Source organism: Cannabis sativa, chromosome 4 (genome assembly GCF_029168945.1).
Source record: "Cannabis sativa cultivar Pink pepper isolate KNU-18-1 chromosome 4, ASM2916894v1, whole genome shotgun sequence".
In the NCBI taxonomy this organism is placed as follows: domain Eukaryota; kingdom Viridiplantae; phylum Streptophyta; class Magnoliopsida; order Rosales; family Cannabaceae; genus Cannabis; species Cannabis sativa.
Genome location: NC_083604.1, coordinates 17900943 through 17925456, shown reverse-complemented (window position 1 = coordinate 17925456; position 24514 = coordinate 17900943). Strand labels below are relative to the sequence as shown.

General features: G+C 32.3%; 3 protein-coding genes across 8 annotated transcripts; 2 read left to right on the top strand and 1 right to left on the bottom strand.

Moving 5' to 3' along the window:
- The first annotated feature begins 2615 nt into the window (after positions 1 to 2615).
- LOC115700303 (uncharacterized) lies at positions 2616 to 4448 on the top strand. Its single transcript, XM_030627871.2, has 3 exons — positions 2616 to 2892; positions 2976 to 3664; positions 3987 to 4448. The coding sequence occupies exons 1-3, from the start codon at positions 2748 to 2750 to the stop codon at positions 4446 to 4448; spliced, it is 1296 nt and encodes a 431-aa protein (XP_030483731.2). The 5' UTR covers positions 2616 to 2747.
- Positions 4449 to 6022: 1574 nt separating this feature from the next.
- LOC133036698 (uncharacterized) lies at positions 6023 to 11320 on the bottom strand. Its single transcript, XM_061113383.1, has 10 exons — positions 10709 to 11320; positions 8358 to 9248; positions 7800 to 8240; positions 7643 to 7690; positions 7436 to 7474; positions 7313 to 7351; positions 7049 to 7216; positions 6674 to 6949; positions 6542 to 6595; positions 6023 to 6397 (listed from the first exon to the last, which is right to left on the bottom strand). Exons 1-10 carry the CDS (start codon positions 10967 to 10969, stop codon positions 6026 to 6028), a joined length of 2589 nt encoding a protein of 862 aa, XP_060969366.1. The 5' UTR covers positions 10970 to 11320; the 3' UTR covers positions 6023 to 6025.
- Positions 11321 to 11521: 201 nt separating this feature from the next.
- Positions 11522 to 18120, top strand: LOC115714228 (YTH domain-containing protein ECT4). Of its 6 annotated transcripts, none has more exons than XM_030642832.2 (8): positions 11522 to 12180; positions 14042 to 14079; positions 14187 to 14361; positions 15012 to 15082; positions 15174 to 15689; positions 15991 to 16518; positions 17081 to 17293; positions 17525 to 18120. In XM_030642832.2, the coding sequence occupies exons 1-8, from the start codon at positions 12123 to 12125 to the stop codon at positions 17894 to 17896; spliced, it is 1971 nt and encodes a 656-aa protein (XP_030498692.1). In that variant the 5' UTR covers positions 11522 to 12122; the 3' UTR covers positions 17897 to 18120. The 6 variants fall into 6 exon arrangements, with proteins under 6 accessions (XP_030498692.1, XP_030498691.1, XP_060969370.1 ...); XM_030642831.2 differs by having other exon boundaries at positions 11685 to 12180; positions 14184 to 14361; XM_061113387.1 differs by lacking the exon at positions 11522 to 12180 and adding an exon at positions 12437 to 12532.
- The last annotated feature ends 6394 nt before the right edge of the window (positions 18121 to 24514 follow it).

The window sequence follows — 24514 nt, the reverse complement described above, 5'->3', positions numbered from 1 at the left end:
ATTGCTCCCAAGTCAAGCACGCTTAACTGTGGAGTTCTTTCGTGATGGGCTACCGAAAAACAAGATGCACCTTGTTGACATAGGTAGTACCAATCAATCCATTTAAGCCCTTCTTCAACTGTGTAGTCCCATACCTACACAGTCTCAGAATCATCCCACTTGACCTTCCCCAGGCGGTGTGGGATTGCACGGCTACCGGTATTTCCCCTTACGGATCACGGGACTACTGACTGTCACAATCACCCCCCCTTACGGGGTCCGACGTCCTCGTCGACCACACTTCCGGCTGGGTCAAGGCTCTGATACCATTTTGTAACGCCCTTACTTACGTAAAATAAGATGCCATGAATAAACTGGCGTTAAGATACTAATGTTGCCTTTATTAAAAAAAAAAATAACACTTTTCAAAACATGGGTACCCAGTTGAAAATAATGTATTACCACTTAGGGAAAAGTAATAGAAAATTTAAACGACAACATCCTCGATAAGTTTAATAAATTAAAAAAAAAACTTTCAGCGGAAGATGGCCAAGACCACACGCAGTTACATGATCACACGAGATACACCCCATGCCGCCCGTGACTCGACTTGTCACCGAAAGCTTACGAAGCTTACTTATACGCACATAGGGGGTAAATAAGGGGTGAGTGCAAAGCCCGATAAGGAAAAACAAAATACTATGTACCAGCATTCACACATCATAGCACAAACATATACATCAAACATACAACAACCTAATCATAAGTATAAATAGAGGCAGCCACACAAATACTGAAATACCACACACTCACACTCACAATCACACTCCAGCTTCCATACAAATCTGGAGTGTCTTACGTTCTTAACCAGAACGCAGTACCAATAACCAGTGCACCCTTACGTACACTGCCTCACTTACCACATCACCATACATGTGTGGTTTCCAACCACTTCCAAGTACCTGGAACATGATTAAACAGCCATATACAATTCATCGATAAAACACTATTTCACCGAAACTATCACATTCCACAGTTTCAATACAATTTATTCAAGCAGTCATACTAGATACTCAAACCATATAAAAAGCAAGTATAAAGTATAATTATTTTTCCTTACCTCAACTCCGCTGTAATTAACTCCTACGATACCTTCTAGGCCCTATAACAATTAGTGAAACCCTTAGTCCACCGATAAACTCAATATATTTATTACTCTTGCTGTACATCAAGTTTAGCCTAGAATTTGACTTATAAAACGTTTGAATTAGAAATCCTACTGTTCACAAAGTTTTTAGTTAATTGAAAGACCTTTCTAACGGTATAAAGATCATCAAAATCGGAGCTATAACCTAGGAGTTATGCATGTTTTCTCAAAACAGTTTCTTTAAAATTCTGGATCACGCCGATTTCTGAATACAGCCTAAAAATAAATGTTTTAAAAATAGTTACACCCCGATCTAGACAATACTTTCTTCATAAAAAATGTAGCTATTTTCCTAAGATTTAAAACGAGATAAAGATCTTTTAAAATTGATCAAAAGTGAGAGAGATATTGAATTTTTACTGAAGACACTTTTTCTGAAACAAAACTTAAAACGAAATACCATAACCGAGTAAAGATCCTAACTTTTGACTGATAAGAACTCCGAACTAGGGAAAGGTTTCTTCAAAGAAAATATAAATTATTGAATTAACTTTCTAACAGTACAAGAATCGCTGTAAAATAATAGATATCGAGAGAGATATTACACTTTTACTAAGGCAATATCGGAAAGAAATTTAAAAAAAAACTGTAAATCGACAGTCTGTAAAACATGAATTTTCTGACATCAAAATACTCAGAATTAGGAAAGAGTTTCTTCATAAAAAATATAGATCATTAAATTATCTTTAAAACGGTACCTAGATCACTGAAAACGGACCTATGGGGAGAGAGATATGATAGTTTTACGAAAGCCTATTTCTCTGAAAACGAAAATAAAAACAACTACGAATTTTACCTGAAGATTTCGAAGACACAGAACGATGATCGGTTGATTGCTGACCCCGAAGCTCTTAAGATTAAAACAATTGATTTGGCTCAATAGAGAGGATAAAAAAAAAATAGAGATGGTGAGAATAAAGGAATACGATACTATCTGGCTGCTAGGGTTCTAGAGTATATACGTATATAACATATCGTATAATAGGTTTAAATTTAAAAATAAATATCTAACTAATCAGATAAAATTATGCTGATTTAAATTTAAATTTTAAATTTTAAACTAACTAACTAATCTAATGCTTCACTATTTATTTATCTCACTATTTAATATATATATCATTTTTTTTCTAGTCACACACAACAACAACAACAACAACAACAACAACAACAACAACAACAACAACAACAACAACAACAACAACAACAACAACAACAGCAACAGCAACAACAACAGCAACAACAACAATAAGAATAATAATAATAATAATAATAATAACAACACACACGCACAACAACAACAACAACAACAACAACAACAACAACAACAACAACAATAATAATAATAATAATAATAATAATAACAATTTAATTGTATCACACTTAATATACCAAATACCAATATATGTATATAAACTGGATATTACAGCATTCTCATACATGCTCATTAGATGTCACATCTGTAGACCACCCTAATGCAACAAGCAACCTGATTGGTAGTGTAATAAGAACCAAATTTGTAAACCCAAAGAGAGACTACACACCAAATGAAATAGTGGATGACATGGCAGATGACTATAGTGTCTCCATATCTTACCAAAAAGCATGGAGGGCTAGAGAAAAGGCTATTGTAGATGCAAGACGCTGTCCACACGAATCGTACTCTGAAATACCAAGAATCTTGTACATGATGGAAAAATGCAACCCAGGTACTACTTCATAACCCTAAAACCAATTTTTCCAAACAAAACTATAAAAAATATAATATACTAAATAGTTTCTTGAATTACAGGAACAATCACAGACCTTGTCACAGACGAGAATGGCCACTTCAAATACCTATACTTCGCAATAGGTGCTTCCATCAAAGGTTGGCAACACTGCAATCCAATAATAGTCACGGATGGTACTTTCTTAAAAAATCAACATGGTGGAACATTGTTAATAGCTAGTGCACAAAATGCAAATAGACACATATTTCCACTAGCATTTGCAATAGTAGACTCTGAGAATGACACTTCATGGAACTGGTTCTTCAGCAAACTAAAAGAATCATACAATGAGAGAGAAGGGCAGTGCATTATTTCAGATAGACATGAAAGTATTGCGAAAGCAGCAAATACAAACTTCCCAAACCTCATGCATGGAGTTTGTTGCTACCACTTGCTAAAGAATATCAAGACCAAGTTCAAAAAAGGGGGAGATGAACTCAGAAATGCATTCAATGGTGCTTCCAAAGCTTACAATGTCTTTGAATATGAAAAAAATATGAGAGATCTAGACAATATTCATAGCGGCATAAGAGACTATACGGTAAACGAAGTTGGAAACGATGAAGTGGACAAGGTTATACAGCCAAAACAGGCGATACAAAACAATGACATCGAACATCGCAGAATCTGTGAATGCAGCACTCAAAGAAGTAAGAGAGTTACCAATAGCAACTTTACTAGAATGTCTTCACTCTTTGGTCCAAAAATGGTATTGGGACAACAAAAATAGAGCATTGTCTACATTCACATACTTGGCACAAAAACCAGAGAAAAGTCTACGAAAAGAGCGAGATATGAGCTTAAAGTACAAGGTAACATATCTGCCTTATAAAAATTATTCCATAATTATATAAAATATACGTATTGGTTTATTTTTGCACTTTATTACACTCATACAGTTATTAAATAAACTTATTAGTCTATTGTTGCATAACAAAAATCAAACTCGTTTGTATACCAATAAACATGCTTAAATTTTTTTTTTTTTATATGCAATCAATAATGTAACTAAAATATAACTACTTTCACAGGTGGAAACATCAAACCTGATTGTATACAAAGTACATGATTGTACCGACTCATACATAGTAAACCTGGAAAAAAAAACATGCAGCTGTCAGAAATTTGAATATGATGAAATGCCTTGCTCACATGCAATGGCTGTGTTAACCAAAAGGAATCTATCATGCTACAGCTACTGCTCTTACTACTACACAAAAAAGGCTTTTTTGTCAACATATGAAGATAATATCTTCCCACTAGCAGATTCTACAACTTGGGATATACCGGATCATATAAAAGATATGATTGTTCTACCCCCAACACACAAGAGGCCAGCAGGGCGGCCAAAAAAACAAAGGTACAAAGGTGTGCTGGAAACAAAAACACAGGTCAAATGTGGATCATGCAACCAAAAAGGACACAACAAAAGATCGTGCAAAAATGAACCAGTTCCAAAGCCAACCCGAAAGAGAAAGAACATCAGTACTTAAAAAAAAATAGCATTTTTTCACAACATTTGATACTTAAAGTAATAAGTACTACATTAGTACTATGTCTTGGACTATTATGAACATAATGGTTCCTCTGATTTTACAAAAACAAAAACATGTCAAAAAAATAAACAAACATGTTACCCATATCCATCCATTTCAGGTTTTATATTTTCTTATAATGATCTTCAAATGAAAATTAATATGCAATTTTTTAAAAAATAAAAAATAAAAAAAAAATAATATATCTATTACCTATTCGTATCCTCACACCAATTATAAAAAAAAAATGTACCTGTTACCCTCTCATATCGATATGTAAACAAGAAAAATATCTGATGATAGTGATTTGTTTCCTGAAAAAAAAAAATCCATTTTAATTAGATTGATCATCAATTGAAAAAGTAAACTAATCATCAATTGAAAAAAGTAAACTAATTAGTTTCTTAAGTACACAAAAGTTTCATTTACACAAAATAATGTTCCACAACATACAAGGTCCGTATACCACCTAATTAAGTGTTCCACAACACACAACAGTTACATAAAACCAAAAACTACATGTTAAAGTTTGCAAAATACTACAAGTGCTAATTACAAAACATCAGGAAACCACAAAATAACAGTCTAAACTAAACGATAGTAATTGTAACACTAATCATCCAATCTTCAAAGCTCCCCTAGTAGCTTTGGGCATCTTCCCAGTAAACTCTGAACCAGATTCATATCCATTCAACTCCTTCTTCATAGCATGCACAAAAAGCTCAACGCACATCTTCTTTCGGACGAAATCCATATTCAAAGTTTTGGGGACATTGTTGATCATTTCATGTATAAAGTATTCAGCATACTTTATAACGAATACACCGCAGTCACTACAAAATAAAGAATAAAAATAACAGTCAGAACCATCGTAAACTAAAATGTTAATAAAAAAAATAAAAAATATACAATATAGTTACCACTGATCTTGTTGAGGCAATTTATCTATAAAAACAATTTCCAATGGATCTGTATCCTTCACTCCCTGAAAATACTGAGTGCTCTTGTCAATATCAGACCTCCGACCATAGAAATCCACATGAGACAATAAAATCGGCAAAATAACAGCAAATGCATTCACAAAACTGCGACTGTCCTTAAACTTTCCACGCCTCAAAGAATTGCACACCTTAAGACATCTCATCTTGATGTCAAAGACGCACAAAATCCAATGTGCCAAAGCCATTACATTGACCGGAAATAGCATGAAATCTAAAACGAACCATGGTTTACCACACAACAAGCCAAATCCCGCAATATACGCAGCTGCCTTAGTGTCCCGAGGAACAGAATTAATATCCTCATCATTTGCACAAAACTTGTTGTACAAATCAAATATATGGGCTGCAAAAAAACAATCAGTGGTGCTGGCAGCAACCCTCACACTTTTGTCATACTTAATTTGCTTCCTCAAGTAATAAAAGCACACATCAATATGCTGCATAACGTATAACATAAAAAAAAAAACATAAATTATAAACAAATAAATGAAAACTCAAACACAAACATAAAAAAACAGAACTCCCATCAATATATCATAAGAAAAAAATACTAACCGAACATGATAAATTTCTCTCTGGGGTTCTCAGATCGTAAAACCACATTTTATCGTTAACCTTCACAACAACAAAATCTAATGGCACCTTCAATACTCGATCCTCTTGTTTAAACTTCTTCAATTTATTTTTATCATTGAAACCAGCCTTGAACCATTGCTCAAATGATTTAACTTGAAGCTCATCTGGCATGGCCATCAATCCATTTGAAAATGGAAACAATCCATACACTTCACCAGTTGGTTTACCACTGCTGGCCGAACCAAAATTTGTTGTGTAAGGACTCTTCATTACAGATGCAGGCTTCGCAGCCCTTTTAACAACCTTGGGCGTAAACTCTACATTCAAATCCTACCAACAAACACAACAAACACAAATTTTAAAAATAAAAATAGTAATAATAAAAATAAATTAAAAAGTTTCAATAATAAGTACATAAACAAAATTAAAAAATAAATGTTGGTAGATAATAATTAAACATTTAAAACATGGAACCTTTGCAATATTCCTCTGATTAGAAGCCATTACTTCTTTGTGCAACACCTTACCCTACAAAAAAAAAAAACAGTTAAAAAAAAAAACAACCTAATAATCCATAACAATTACCAAACACGAACATAAAAATACCTTTGCAATTGTTTCCTCAATATCATTGATCTTCTCTAAAGCAGATAGTGTTATACTATCCTCTGTACCTTGACTATCACCCAACTTTTCAGTTGCACCAGTAAACTCTTTGGTTTCTTCATAAATCATCTCATCATCAGCAACCTTCTCATTTACACTAACTACCTCCTTGCCTTCTTTGACAGCTGACTCCCCAGCACTCACTCCACCACTAGATCCACCAACATTACCTCCACCTTTAACTTCCTTGGCACCAACCCCATCACCACCAATACCCTGCAAAAAACAAAATAAAAAAATAAAAAAATAAATTATCAATATGCAAATATATATAACTCACATACCAAAATATATAAATAAAACACAAAATATAACCTTGTCATCGCCATCATTATCATCTTCCCTTAACTTGTTAGATCCGTTCTTGAACATCTCATGATCATCATCAACCACTTCTTTCTTGTCATCATCCCCTTTCTCATCACCAGGTTGGGATGTAATAAAACACATTATATCAAAAGTAGGCTGACTACCACCATCATTCTACAATAAAAAACAAATCATAAACCAAAAATGTTACTGATTTCTAAATATAACAAGTAAACTACAATAAAAACTACAATAAAAAAAAAAAGTTACCTTATTCTCTATATTCGTAACATCTAAAACTTCCTCAACCTGTATATAATTTCACATTACACTACAAAAATAATAAAAATAATCCTAATAATTTACACCAATATTAAAATTTAAAAAAGTTACCTTATTATCTACCAACATTTCATCTCCAGCTTTTTCAACCTAAACAAAAGTTTAACTTTATATTACAAATATTATCAAAAATAATCAAAACAGTTTACACAAAAACAGTTTACATAAAAAAAAACAGTTTACATAAAACCCAATAATTAATCTAACAACTAATTAAAAAACAGTAAACATAATAGTTTCTTAATTAACTAAAATTACCTCCACAACTGGCTCTTCTTCATTTGTCAAAACAAGGTCATCATCATTCTGAAAATAAAATACAATACACCTGATAAAAACACAGCATTATAACTAATCACATACTCAATAAATAAAAAATACACACTATCAAATAAAAATAATCTTAAACACATACCATATTAAAAGTATCCTCATCGCTCACTACAACATTTCCACCATCATTTCCACTTAAAAAGCAATTTCTCAACTCATTGAACTTCATGTCCAAATAAAACTTCAAACTTCCATCAATTTTTGCATCGATATAAGACTTCATATTCAACTCACATTCCTTAACACTACACTTCATCTCAGTACTCAACAAACTCAAAGACTCATCAAATTTTGTTTGATTACCAACAAGCATCTTCACATTGTTCTTTAACTCTACTAGATCAGATTTCCCCACACCATAACTTCTCTGTATACCAGATGGGTCACCTTTCTCATAATGCTTCCTTTGTAATGGCTCATCATCAAAATCATCTTCAGAAGTTTCCAACACGGGGAAATCAAAACCTTCAAGTTTCATCATCTTCCTTTCAACATCAGTGGGGAGAATAGCTTGAGCTTTCAGCTACAAAAAAAAAAAAAAAAGTAAAAAAACGAGAAAAAGTAAGCATATAAGTTTACAAAAAATATATCACACCAGTAAACAGAAACAACTACATAATTTTAATAAATACTTATTTACCTTTGATGACATGAAAATTTTCCTATCCAGCTCCCCAGAGTTAGGATTTCCAGTACTTGACCACCTACAAATCCTATACTCTTGCGAAGCATCATATTGGCATATAGATGCCTTAAGACATAACGGAATAGTTTCATACAACCAGACCATAAATGCATAAGGGAAACCAGGTAACTTGTATGTTTTACTATTTTCTTTCGTCTGTTTGCGTTTCACCTTAGCTTTTCCCTTACCACATGAATCATCAGACAAATCTGTTCTTTTTCTGCCCCTCAAAGCAATCATCAAATTGTGCAATGTAAGATCAAAAACAATTTTCCCCCAAGGGAAACTATCATATTCACCAAGCCCCACAATATTCATCAACTCATCAGAAACTTTTTTTACAGCAGGACTACAAATCAACCCATTGGTAAGAAGGTACAAAATTGCCATTTTAACAGCATACTCATCACTCTTGAACTCACTAAACATAAATCTTTGTTCAACCGCACCATGAGTGACTTGCTGCTCGAAAAAATACTTATCAACAAATGCATTCTCCCTTTTTGCATACTTTTTCATATCATTATCACCATTACACAGTAAACCAGTTATGACCGCAAACTCAGCCAAACTAAACCTAAAATTTTCACACCCAAACTTAAACCACATCTCCTTCTCATTTTTTTGATGTACCTCCCTAAGCAGAGCATTATGTATTAACTGAGGTTGATATAAAATTGGTTTCATGTCTAACAAATGACCAAAACATGATTTACGAAAAAGCCTAATTTGTTCAGGGCTCAACTTAGCATTGATATTTGCAATCACTTTGTTCTCCAATGTATTAGGGAAGAAAATCATCTTACCCTTAACACGACTCTCAGGTTTAAAATATTGCTCCCACTCCTACAAAAATAAATAAACACATAAATCAACATAAAGATACTGTAAACTAAACTATAACAAAAATAACACTAAAAAAAGCATTTTTTTGACTATAAACTAACACGTATATACATTCTACTAGAAATAAAACACCCAAAAATCCCAAATAAAAAGCAACATAAAGATTCTGTAAAACTAAACTATAACAGAAATAACACTAAAAAAGCACTTTTTTGACTATAAACTAAAACGTATATACATTCTACCACAACTACAAAACACAAACAAAATAGTCCAAAACATTTCAAAATGGGAAAATCAAACTTATAAAGTGAATACACCAATACATATTTAACTCTGAGAAGAAAAAACAAAAACTCGTGGGTCTTGATCCCAATATTGATTATCATGATCATCACATTCAAAACAAGTTCCTAACAATGCAATTAGTTGCACAATCTATACAAAATTTCTGAGTCCTTTTTTTAAAGATAAATATATGTAATGTCTTAACAACTTGATAATTAGTTAATTACAACACTTAAACAGTATACATGATTAGAAATACTAGCAACACTCTTCTTATGGCTCTATTTCACTCACTGTCTACTCTCTATTCTCATTGTTTATCAACATGTACGATAAGGGGAGAAAAATATAACATTTTGGGTCAAGCTATAATTTGACATATTTTATCAACTGAACAACAGAATTGCTCAAAAAGCCTTTCAATTAATCTTTGGTGTTTAAACTTTCCGATAAACCCTTTTGTTACAATAGAAACTGTCATAATATTAGAAGTTCTTGTTTAACAATCGTTTCGGTTTCATAAACAACTAAGTTATTAGAACCCAAGAAAATATTCCTTCCGCCAAAACAAAAAACAAGAAAAGATACAAACACAGTTCATGATATTCCTTTCGCCAAAACAAAACTCATGGCCATCACAGTTCATGATATTTTTTCAAAAAATTAGTTTCGTTAGATATGATCGAATTTCAAGAAATCAAATTAATCATAACTTTCATCGACAAACACTTCCACTCAACGGTTACGTTTACCAAAAAAGAGTACATACATTTCTAATAAAAACCGTAACCAATAAATCCATCAAAACAAAATTTAAAAACAACAAAATAGACTAAAAAAATTACAATAAAATAAAAATTATATATACAAACTGTAAACCCTAAAATAACCGAAAACATAATAATCACTAAAAATAAATTAATATTTGAAATGTATATACTAAAATTTATTGAACAATAAAAAAACAATAAAAAAACCATAGAAAACCCTAAACACAACTAAAAAACATCAAAAGGAAAAAAATAACACACATGCAATAACTTAAATTGAAAACCGAAAAAAAAGAACAAAAATCCAAAAACAAATCCGTAAACCATAAAATCCATCAAAACCAGAATATTAAATCAGACAATAAACCAAAAAAATTACAACAAAATATAAAATATATATACCTTAATACTATCTGGAACTCCAATCTCCAAATCGTCACTATCATATTCAACATCCTCTTCTTCAATCACTTGCTTCATCTTTTTCAACGGACGATCTGCATGTTTCCCCTTCTTAGACCCAACATTGTTCCTCTTCCTCTTCGAAGAAAGCTCAGACTCTCCACTATCACTACCCTCGGACATTGTTTCTTTCGATTTGTTCTTCGGATTCATCGCCTTGGAGGACGCGGATGGAGATATAGACGAACGTGTTTTCACCATTACTAAACGTTTAGAGAAAAGAAATGAAGTTGGGAAAAAATGGAAATAACACTTATATTGATAGGCATATAGGCGGTTTGGGTTTACAACCCACCTTTTGGGTGAAAATTTTAAAAAAATTCAAAAAGTGAAACGTGCCCACGCGCCCACACTGATAAGACGCCTATCACATTTCAACTGACACTTACGTCAGCCCCTCTCATCCACTAAGCGTGTTGAAGAAGCCAAAAAATAAAGAAATGGTATAAAAATCAAAAACGGTAAAACTGACGGTAAACTTAATAATTTAAAGATAAACGGTATTATTAGAAATAAATGGGAAAAAACGTGTCCCAATGTAATTTTCCCTTTTTTTTAAGCATTAATAAGGAAATAAATTAGTTTGATTGGGTATACTCAATACATGACATTATTATGTTAATTTAAGATATTTTTAGACCGTTCATTAAAAAAAAAAAAAAAGTCTTAGACCAACTTTAGTTTTTCAATAGTTGTATTGGGATGGAGATGGAGCATATCTTTTCTTTTTCTTCTGAAAAAGTAAAATAATCATATTTTGGAAAATAAAAAAATCCTATTAAACAAAAGAAAAATGATAATTGTTGTTGTTATTCACAAAAAAAAGAAAAAAAATTGTTATTTATTTATTTTTATGAAGGAACAATATATGATGATTGTTATTTAAAACGTATTTATGGTTTGTATTCAAAATAATGAAATAATACACACACGCAGGAAAATCATGCAAGTACACGTGTGTGTCTAAACAACAAAGATCAAAGATCCAAACTTTCTGCCTTTTGTTTTCATTTTCTCAGAACTTTGTTTTTATCAAATTATCAGAAAAGAAATTACATGAAAGAGTTGAATTTGATATAGCTACCTAGGCTGCCTGCTAGTGTATCTGATTTCACACAAAACCACTCTCTTTTATTTTAATCTTTAATAATAAATAATAAATAATAATTAATTATATAGTACTTGATAATAATATTAGTGTAAATAGAGAGAGAGAGAGAGAGAGAGAGAGAGAGAGAGAGTGGTACTGGTAGTGTTGATGGATAACCAATAGCCCAAACAGTCTTAGATACTCTGTGTGCTGAGCTTCAAGAATCTTTTGATTTGGTCTTTTGAAGATCTTTTGTTGATTCTCATGGCGGCAATAACACCCCCACTCCAATCTCAGAGACCAGATCGTACTTCACCTTCAGGTACCTTTTTACCATCACCTCTCAAAATCACATCTTTCTTCCTTCCTTTCTAATTCATCAATTGTAATTATGAAATCATTCTTATTCACTTGATGGGTCTCATTACTTTTTGTCTTTGTTTTCGATTCAAAGCTCATGAATTTGACAAGATCGCGGTGTCTAAAATATGTTTGTTAATTTGTTTCAAATGATAGTGTTCTGAATTATGTTTGGATCTTTGAGACTTGTCTAGTTTATAAATTGGGCTTTGTGGCAGATATAGATAGCCTTGTGTGTATCATTTGGACTTGATCTGCCCTTCCATAGGCTTAGGAGTAGTTATCATGAAGATCTAGGATCTGGGCATTTTGAGGTATTTTTTTTTCTTCTCTTTTCGGCTTTTTCATGTTTGAATCTCTTGTAATAGTTCACTGCTTTATTATTATCTCTAGATTTGGTTAAATTCAATTTATTGTATGAATTTTCATGCCTGTCTTTTTGTGTGGTCATATTTGTTGTTCATGAATCATGATCTCAGTGGCTTTTAGCTGACTTAATATTAAATTTTATTTATTTTAAGTAGCGATCTGAAAATAATTATACGAATTTCTAACACTAAGCTATTGCTTTTCCACTTCACGTCTCTCTTTCTTAGAATTGTTTACACAATGAGCATGCCCTTGTGGGCTGTTACATTTTATGGAAGAGTGTTGAAGTTTACTGATATGATATTGTTGTACTTAGTAGTTAGTATGAGGTGAAACTGGGAGCAATTGCAAGTTGAATGTTCTTGAAGGATTGTTTCCGACATGTTTTGTAGAGGCTTTTTAAGTAAACATTTGCTGTTATTACTTTTGCAATATTAGTGGATTGGATTGTTCAAACAAGTATTTGGTTTTAGAAGAAATGAGATTATGAGCACAATATATCATTAATTAGATGAATTGAGAGAATGCGATGGAGAGTGTAAGAATGCTGATTTCCTAAACAGGATAGTTTTCAGAGGTTAGTCATCATTGAATTTTAAATTGCAACACTTGGATCATTTGTGGGGGTGTATACATTGAGCAAGTGTGGCCAGCATATATTAGACTAAGCCAACCAAGGAACAATTTTGTTTAGAAGCTTAAAACATTTACAAGTGAGGACTCTCAATAAATTTGGGAGGTCACTCATGGACATCTGACCGTTGACTCTTTTCCTCAAAAATAAAATAAATATTAAATTGTCTTGCATTTTAACCTTCATGCAATATCAATTTTGGGATCTGAAATTAGAACCATCTATCCATCGTTTAGAAATCAATCACTTGAAAATTTAAGATATTAGGAGATGGGCTAATACTTGTTTCTTTTTCCATTTGAAAAAAAGAAAAAGAAAAAAAAAAGAAGATGATTGATTGCTTGTTATGTCCATACCAACTAAGAAATACAACAATGCAACAATGTATCTGTCTGGTGATCAATTTTTTTATTTTTTTTATTAATACTAATGTTATAATTTCATGTCTTCGAGATCATTATTTGATCAATCATTACAGCCCCACTATAAAAGGATTAGATAGATGTTAACTATTTGTTCTGAATGAAAGCCATTGAGTGTTAGAATCCCTGTCTCTTTAATTGATTGCGATTTTGATTGAGATTCTTTTCTGCATACAATTGTAGCTCTATTACAAGTCTGTTGATGTGGTATGATTACTTCATCTATATATTCATATCATTCTATTTATTATGTGTGCATAGGTGTGCACGTCTGGATTTGTGCGCACATATTCATAACTTCAAGTTTTCCTATCCTCGAATTTTGCTTTGGTTGGTCAATTATTTGTACTGCCTGTGTTTCTAAGACTCTAAGTCACTAAGCCTACTCATGGATGCAGAAGAGAAACCTGCTGAACTAGATAATCTGAAGGAGCAGGTAGTTTTGCAATCTTTGAAGCTCATTTGTTAATTTTTTTTTTCTTGTGTATTAGGATATCTTTAGACATAATGTTTGACTAGAATTTTATATATTTATTTTAGCAGCAGCTCTCAGCAAAGAATGAAGGATCAATTCCTCCAAATCCTTCACAGGATGCTGCCACTGTAGGTAATCTGAGGGATCCAGTGGTACAGTCGGGATCTTTGGCTTCTGGCGGAGATCGAACAGTCTATCCACCTAACATTTATGCTCCACAGGCCCAGCCATTCTACTATAGAGGTTTGTCCTTGATTTCTTCGTCTAAAATAGAACCCAAGACACCTGGCAAATAATTTATGATTTTTCGCTCATTTGCTTGTTAATTGCCTTTCCAATTACTGTTTCTCATGCTTCTTTAGTGAGGTTACTTTTCTTTATGAGTACTACACTGTTTTATGATACATTGTTGAGGATTACTCACCGTTTTTGTACATTTCGAAAGATCCGGTGCAGTTAAATTTCTGTGTTTACTATGAAGTAATTTGTAATTGTTCCGATTGAGAATTATTTGTTAGTGTAATTGAAAAACTACACTGTTTAAGGTCCTATTTGGTGTAGGCGTAAGTTCATCATCAACTTTCATTTTGCCCACATACAGACAACTTTAAATATATAAAAGTTCTTATGTTTTACTTAAAGATCTTGTTTTAAGGAATCGTAAAATTTGGGTTTAAAACATGTTTGCTTTGGTTTTTCTTTTTGAGTTTACAAACTTGTGATAAAGTCTATGACATTTGCTCTTTTATATCATATCAAATTAAATTTGAGGCTATTCATTATTTATGCTTTGACATCTTATGAATTTTATTACATTATTCACTGTGAGTGCTCTTGTTACTAACAAAAATTAAGGTATATTGAAGTTTCTTACTGTGGTGGTGCAACTCTAGGTTATGAAAATGGTGAATGGGATGAATATCCTCAGTACCTCAATGCTGAAGGATTGGATATGGGGTCTCCTGTGAGTATTAGTGTTGTTTTCTCTTTATTTGTTTTTACTTTTGTGTTTTTTTAATACTACTTATCTGTTCTCCTTTGGTAATCTTAACTAGGGTGTGTACAACGAAAATCCCTCTCTTGTGTTCCATTCTGGATATGGTTACAATCCACAAATGCCATATGGACCTTATTCCCCAGTTACAACACCTTTGCCTTCTGTAGGTGGAGATGCACAGATGTACTCCCCACAGCAATTTCAGTATTCAGGGCCACCTTATTATCAGCAGTTGGGCCCATCTAGCATGCCGTACATGAGTTCACGAACTCCAGGTTCACAGCCAGAGCTCACTACATTGCTAGGTGCTGACCAGCAAGGAGATAGCATGCTTTTTGGACCAAGGCCTGGTTATTCTGCTGTAGGATCTTTTGGCAGAGGCAGCTTTCCTGGAAATCCTGGCAGTCCTGGCTTTCATGATATGCAGCAAGGTTTTGATGGATTGAGATCTGGAGGAATTTGGTCAGATTGGTCAAAATCCTCAGACAGGCAGAGGTCTTTTACTCCCTTGTCACCGGCAGCTTCTCCCCAGCCCATTGGTCCAATTGGGTCATTTGGGCAGAATGCTGGAATGGTTTGCTCTCTTTTCCTTTCACTAGTCTGATATTGCTTATTGTTCTTTAAAGTTTGGGGAATGATTTTCATGTCTAACTACTATCTTCGACTCTCAAGTCATTTTACCAAACATCATGTTATGTTATATGATTATTCACCAGTATGCATAGGGGTTTTTTAGTCATATTTTGTATCTTATCATGTAACAGTTATGCCTATCTTCCTGATATGACCTGCATGGAAATAAATCTTCACATTTAGGATTTGGGTATGGCCAGCGTAAAACTTCATAAATGTTGCTGACTAGTTAATGTTTTCAGGCATCCCAACATCAAAGATCTCCTTATGGATTTGGATCTGGTTCAAACTCTTACAGTAGAGGCTACTTGCCCAGCGGCATTAGTCAGGGCTCTAGTGCATCCTTTGCCAGTTTGGGAACAAACAGTAGGGGATGGCTCTCACTTGACAGTACCAAACGGCGTATGAGGGGTAGCGTTTCACTGTGCAGCTGTAATGGAACTCTTGATATTCTTAATGAACAGAACCGAGGACCAAGGGCCTCAAAACCAAAGAGTCACATTATTATAGATGGTACCTCTGCCGACAATAACAAACACAACACGACAACTGTTAAGGCTCGTGATGAATTATACAATCGTCTTGACTTTTTAACAGATTACAAGGAAGCTAAATTTTATATCATCAAATCATACAGTGAAGACAATGTTCACAAGAGTATCAAATATGGTGTGTGGGCAAGCACACCAAATGGGAATAGAAAGTTAGATGCTGCATACCGTGAAGCTAAGGAAAAGCAAGAAAACTGCCCAGTCTTTCTCTTCTTTTCGGTACATATCGAATCTGTTTGAAGGAAACTCTTAAATTTATACTCTATACTCTTGTTTTTGTTTGGAGAAAAATAGCATTATATCCATGATGAATCTGTGCCTGAAATGGTAACTGCTAATTAGACAAGGCAACAAAATTTTGTTTTGCTTCTTCCTGTGTTCATGAAATCTAGTTCTGAAAAAAGACTCATGATTGACAGCCAAAAGACCACCAGTTATTTTAAATTTCTAGTTTTATAAATTTTTCTCTAACTTTCATCTATCTACAAAGGAGGGGAAAAAAATACCATGAAATTTATAGTACCATTGGGACATTAATTCTGTTGCAACTCTGCATAATTTTACACGTGTGGACTATGCAATTAAATCATTCTGTTTGCATCTTTGTACAATCTTTATATATATTTCCTAAATATTGATTCTGATCTTGTTCAAACGCCACTAGAATAAATTGTTATTTGATGTAATTATATCTGTTCCTTCGCATTTTTTGGTGAGAAATTTTGGGCTTTCTTCCCTCATTTTGTCTGACCTATTAGAGTTCTTTTCTTTTAACATGAAGGTGAATGCTAGTGCTCAGTTCTGTGGAGTAGCTGAAATGGTTGGGCCTGTTGATTTTGACAAGAGTGTAGATTACTGGCAGCAAGATAAATGGAGTGGCCAATTTCCTGTGAAGTGGCATCTCATTAAAGATGTACCCAATAGTCAGTTTCGTCATATTGTGCTTGAGAATAATGACAACAAGCCTGTCACCAACAGTAGAGACACTCAAGAGGTAAAAATTCTTATAATTACATTTTTTTATTCTACTTTATTAAATCTCTACTTGATCAAATATGATTTGATTCACATCGTAACACAATAAGGAAGCATAAAAGTTCCTTGCTAAAGGCTTTGATCTAGCTGGTGTCTTGAATTGGCTGATTTTGTTTGTTGGTACTTGGTAGAATTCTATCTTGTACAACTAATTTCTGTTGTGGTATTTAATTTAATTTGAATTTTGTAGGTAAAGTTGGAGCAGGGTATTGAGATGTTGAAGATCTTCAAAAACTATGAAACTGATATGTCCATTCTAGATGATTTCGACTTCTACGAAGACAGGCAGAAAGCAATGCAAGAACGAAAGGCTCGTCAGCAAGCCAGTGTAGTTGGTGTTGGTGTTGCAAACGAAAATGAGCATAGAAATTCTGTTGCAATATCAGGTGGTTTTATAAAGCAAATGTCTAAGAGTTTTGCCCAAGTTGTACGGCTAGACGAGGGTAGTAAAGAACCTTCCCTGGTTGAAAGAGCAACGCCTGCCAATGATGTTTCGGTGGGCAAAATTGTAAAACTCGAAGATGCTATTACAGCAGCCGTATCTCCTGCTCAGAGCAGTTAATATTGTGATCTGGTTTGTTGTGCCATATGTGACACAAAACATCAAATTTACTATGGTTTTCATTATTTTGTGATAAAATGTAGGCTCTTATGTCTACTTAATTTATTATTGTATTGTATGTTCATCAAATATGGGTATTTTATAAGTTCTCGAAGCCTGACGAGCTTCTTGTATAATAATATGCTTCACAAGAGCTGCATTTCAATTGTAGCCATTAGTTTCTCCTTCCCATAGTTTGTTTTTGGTGAAACTGAAATCAACGTTGTTTACAATGATTCTTGTTAGAACAATGTTTAAACATATATAGAATAAAAAAAACTCCGTACAAATGTTCCAAAAATTTAGGCCATGTTCGGTAACCATTTTAAAAGTAGTTTTTTATTTTTTTAATCAAAAATTTGAAAATACAAATAGAAATTGTGTTCGGTAAAATCAATTTCACTTTTTGTTTTTAAAATTTAAAATCAAAAGGAGTAAATTTTAAAAATAGATTTTTGATGATTCTAAAAATTTTTAAAAACACTTTTTTTGACTCTTGCTTCGCTCTCTCTTGTTAATCTTCGTTCTTCCTCAATGAGTCTTCCATGGCTTCAGCTATTCTAGGTAATCTCTCTCTGTATGTATATCGCTCTCTTTGTTTCTCTCTCTCTATATCTATTCTATATAAAGTGTGCCTATATAATTAAAATTCTTGGTTTATGAGAAATTCACGGGTGACTTTTTATTTTTATTTAATAAAATAATAAAATATTATTTATATATAATAAAATAATAATAAAACAAATCCTATTAATATTTGAACTGATATTTAGCATATTTCAACTCTATATATAATCACAACTATAACTCTAAAAATTAAAAATATATATATAAAATAAATTGAACCTTAAACCGCATATACAATTAGTTTGTTGAGAGAGATCAGGAAAAGAACGAATTATAAATGGATTTTTCTTTTACCAAATCGTCCCCCAATTTCAGGTTATGATCCAATTGGGTCTTCTTTTTATTCGTAAATCATCCCCCAATTTTTAAGATTAATTTTTCATTTTCTAACATTTTGGGATTTTTGTCTCCTTATTAAATCTTTTCAAATCTGCATTGTTTCTATCAAAATTAATGAGCTCACATCGTTGTTGTGTTATATGGAGACTAAACTATGCCATTTGTTATGTTTAACCTTCACATCAAAAAACATGTTAATAAATATAATATATACAGTCCTTTTTCTTTTCTATCTTCGAAAGGATAGTTAATAAATATAATATATAGCTTTTTTTTTGAAATAATATATAGCTTTTTTTCATTCTCTCTAATATAAAATAACAAAAAAAAAAACTGAATTATCCATGCGCGTTGGGTCCACATGAGTCAAAAAAATCATAAAATTATCCTTTACAAAAATATACACTGATATTTTTTAAAACTTTTTTTGATGATCTTAAAAAATATTATAAAAATAATATCAAAACAAAAAAAATTACTTACCCTAATTTCGTTTTATCTTAAGAAAAAAGAAAATTAATTTTCTAATTATTTTTTTTTTCACTGGAAAAAATATTTTCGTGTACTGGTGTCCAATTAATGGATTATACTACAGAGGTGTAGTTTTAAAGAAATAAAATAACTTTACTTGTCTTTCATAAGTAAATTTTTTTAATTAAATTAATTATGCACACCATGTCTAATCATCTTAAATGAAAGTAAATAACTATTTGCAGGAACATCGCCGCTTTGTTGACACTACCATATTCAATTTATACACAAAAAATGGACAATCCAGTTATATGCAGACTCGGTTAGAATGAAAAGTGCAAAATAAAAAATTATACTATTGTCTCTGTCGAAGCAAATGTTATCTTCAATTATCAATAATTTAGAGATTAATTTTTAATTTTCTTTTTATCTTACAAACATTGTGTTTCCTTAAGTATTTGAACATCAATTTTTAGTTTATTTTTGGATTAACCTAAGAACATCTTTAAATTATCAAGCTTTTTTAAACACTAATATACTGCATTCGGTATTTACTTTTTATTTATATTAAAAATAAAATGGTTTATTATTAAAAATAAAATAGTTTATGAGAAATCCATGGGTCACTTTTCATTTATATATAATAAAATAAATCTCATTAAATCCAAAAAAAAATACGATTGAGTTTTTGCTGTTGTACATCTACGATTAGGTTTTCTTTAATTATTTATTGTATTCCTTTTCCTATTACAATTTGGACATTCCCATGGGATCACACATAATATTCCAATCCGCACTTCTCTTTTTTCTTCTTCACAACTTAATAACAAAATATATAAGTAATAATAATAATAAAAAAGAAGCGTGACTTTTATCAAAGTTCACAAAACCAAGCATCAATGGCGAAAAAAACCCAACAAAGTTTACAGCTAATAAATGATTCTAAGTGCTCGGCATATGCATTAGTTTCCAGGAGCAAAGTTTTTTAAAGTTACGTAATAATTTACATATATGTTGCAAACACAATATACAAAAAATAAAGAAGAATATGGAAGAAAGAAGAGACCATTATTCACATCTAGAAATGCAGTGGAGATAATAATAGAAACTTTTCATTTTTTTTATCATTTTTTTTTCTTTTTGAGTAAAGATAAATATGAAATTTTAATCGCATAAAGTTTTATTTTAATAAAATATAGTATTTTAAAATAATTTAATAGTATTTTGTTATAGAATACTATCACTTTTTGTTAAACATGGTTTTTCACTTTTTGTCGACACTACCATATTCAATTTATCAACGAAAAAATGGACAATCCAGATATATGCGGACCCGGCTAGAATGAAAAGTGCAAAATACAAAAATTACACTATTATCTCTATCGAAGCAAATGAAGATTGAAATCCACCAATGACTATCATTAGTTTTCTTATCTACAATTTTTAGACAAATGCTATCTTTAATTATCAGTAATTTAGAGATTGATTTTTAATTTTCTTTTTATCTTACACCCATTTAAGTAATGTTTCTTTAAGTATTGGAACATCAATTTTTAATTTATTTTTGGATTAACTTAAGATTATATTTAAATCATCAAGTTTTCTTAAACACTAATATATTGCATTCAGTATTCACTTTTAATTGACAACATTATAAAATATAATATTTAGATACACATAATACTAATCTCACCTAATAATTAATAATATTTTTTCTTTAATTTTTAATTGTATCACTTTCAAATAACATAGAAAAAAAACTAGCATAAATTTAGTATACGTGCCTCGCACGTAGTTTTTTGCTAGTGTTGCCCCTGATTTCGCCCAAAATACGTGGACCAGTTAAACAGGGACACGTGGATCAGATAACTTGTAAATATTTGATAAGTCTTTGTATGCCACAAGGAAGCACCCTGGGCATAGGTCCCGGAGGAGGCACCCGGAGTACAAGGTACTCCCGGAAGCTCGCATAGCATGAAGCCTCTCCGGGATGTGTCAGGCCTCTCCTGAGTAATCAAGTCGCATTTAATGCCGCATGGGAGGAAGCGTGTTGGGACTGCAACACGCAATAAAGTCTGACGGCACAACCCCCAAACAGCAGCGCCACAGTAATGATCATTTAAGTCTAGCGACGGCTACTCTGCGAAGAGTCACGTGAATCACAAGGCAAAAAGGACATTCCTCATAAAAACCCTACAGCACCTAGGGATTTGACCATGCATTACCCATGGTATATTCATTGGGAATACCCAACTTTATGGATACTTACAGATGCGTTTGTAAGAACAATTCTAGGGATTACCCCACCAAAACACTATAAATACCCCCTCAAAGCTCATTTAAGGGGATCGAGAATCTTGGGTTGCATATAAGCAAGAAGAGCAAATACTCACCAAGAACATTCTCTGTATTTATAAGGGTAACATTCCCTCAAGTGTGGAATCTGTATTAAATACATCCATTAATAACAAAGACTCGTGGACTAAGGCTCATTAACGCCCCAACCACGTAAAAATCCTCATCTCACTTTCTTGCAGCTCAATATTATAATTATATTTTAATAGTTGCCGAAAATCTCAGTCAACATTTTGGTGCTTTCATTGAGAGCTGAGGAAAGCTGCTACACAACAAGCATTTGACTTCACAGAAATGGTGGAGACAAGAAGTACACGTCAGCCTCGCCCTCTAGAAGATGCTCAAGATCCAAATGAGGAAGATGTAGCCTCAAGAGCAGCAGAGGAGTCCGAGGAAGAAGAAGAAATAGTCCCCGACGAGGACTACGAGGGAAACCTCGACGAGTATGCCTATGACGAAGGAAGTTACTCAGAGCTGGTGCTTCTCAGACAAAAAGCTATCGATCACGAAGCCGAGATCGAAGCTCAGAAAGTGCAAAACCAGAAAATGCAGGAAGTGATGCTCGCCATGCAGAAAGCCATGGAGGCTGCTGGTATTCACGTGCACCCCAAGGCAATGACCGCTGGGCTCAACAGGGAGCCAGCGACGTCTTCGCCTTGTTGAACGATAAAAAAAAAACAGAAGAGGAATAAATAAATTTATTATTATTTCATTATTGGATCTTAAAATAAGAATAATAATAATAATAATAAAAAAATATCAGTCAAATAGAGAGAAAATAGGATCTCAACTCCCCACTCCCCTATTTTTACTCATCCTTTATGTTACAGGATAAAAAAAAATAATAATTTTATTGGAAAAAATAGGATCTATAAATAGGAGAAGTTGAGAACAGAAAAAGGATCGACACTTTAAAAAAAAAAAAGTCTGAGAAAGAGAGAAAGGAAACACAGAGAAAAAAATATAAACGATACTTTTTTTGGCTTCAATCAAGAAAGCTTCAAGGGTACGTATTCATGGAATGAACTCATTCCTATTTCTTTTTTTTTCTTTTGATGTTTATCTTGCTCCTCTCTTGTTCTTTTTTTTATTTCTTTCCTCATTTATGGAATGCCCTCATTCCATAAATGAAATTGGATGCCCTCATCCATGGAATGCCCTCATTCCACAAAAAATTGGATGCCCTCATCCATGGAATGCCCTCATTCCACAAAAAATTGGATGCCCTCATCCATGGAATGCCCTCATTCCACAAAAAATTGGATGCCCTCATCCATGGAATGCCCTCATTCTACCAAAAAATTGGATGCCCTCATTCATGGAATGCCCTCATTCCATAAAAAAAATGGGTGATCTCAGTCATAAAGTCATTATCAAAATTATTTGCAATAAAATATATTTTGATTGAAAAAGTTAAATACCTTACTGGTACTCTAGACCAGTCAAAAAATTTTGTGTGGTTAAAGAATCCCGCGCAGTTGTGAATTTAAGGGTGATTAAAAGAACCTAAGAAAAATGAGATTGAATTAATTTGCAAAATAATATATATATGTACGTACAAAAATATGGTCAAATTATAAAATTAGTACATATAGCATGCATATAAGTGTGAGATTGGTATGGAAATACATATAAACATGTAATATATATATATACATGTATATGAGTTATTTGTGAATGAACCAAAAAGTATCGAAGATCAAAATTTCACTGAAATTTTGTTGGGTATTGAATATATGCAGATATATGTATCTATAATTTGTTAGTATTATATTGATGAAATAAAAAAAGGGGCTTTATGAATTACATGCGTGTACACTGTCAGAGGAAAAAAAAAAAGCAAAAGTCAATGTAATGTATTCTTAAGTCCAAATATATATATATATACGTGCTTGACAGAAAACACTGTAAAATAATATTTTATATATATATATATAATATGTATATACCTGTCCACAGTACAGAAAATTAAACCGCGTACTATATATATTATGTTTCAATGGTATAATTCAATGTTAAGTAAGAATTGAATTATAAAATAAGATATTATCTTAAATTGACCAATTTAAATTTAAATTTAAGATAGTATCTGATAAAAGATAAATTATTATTCCTTAAATTTTGGAATAAATAATTAAATATCAGTCAAATTATCTTTTTATTTCTAAAAATAATAAAAAGATTGCAAAACTGAATTTCATCACAAAAAAAAGTGGTAAAATTCTAAAGTTTATAAAAGATAATAAAAAGATCTCCAAACTTAAATTTATCACCAAAAAGTGGTAAATTTCTAAATCCATACAAAATGGCACGAAATTCCAAATGAGCTCACTAAAATTAATCTTGGAATATTAAAGAGGTCATTCACCTCACTAAATTTCAAAGAGGTCTTTACCTCACAAAAATCTCAAAAGTGGTAATTTTTACCTAAAAATTAAAAAGTGCACTAAAATTCAAAGCTATAACAAATTAAATGGCACTCCAAAGGAAAAGAGGTCATTCACCTCATAAAAAATTAAAGTTCGGAACTACGTTTGACTTGATTCCTATAAAAGGATACGTAGGCAACTTAGTTGCTAAGACTAAGTGCAGTCGCCGATACCGCAAAAAAAATGGTATCAAAAATACAAATCCTAAAATTCCCTTAAAGGTCATACACCTCGGAATTTTTTTTTCTAAATTTTCAAATAGCAAAGAATTCCTGAAAGTGGTCATATACCGGAATTCTTTATTCAAATTCTAAAATACTGTATTCTGAACTACAAGTGGCTTGATCCTTCACAAAGA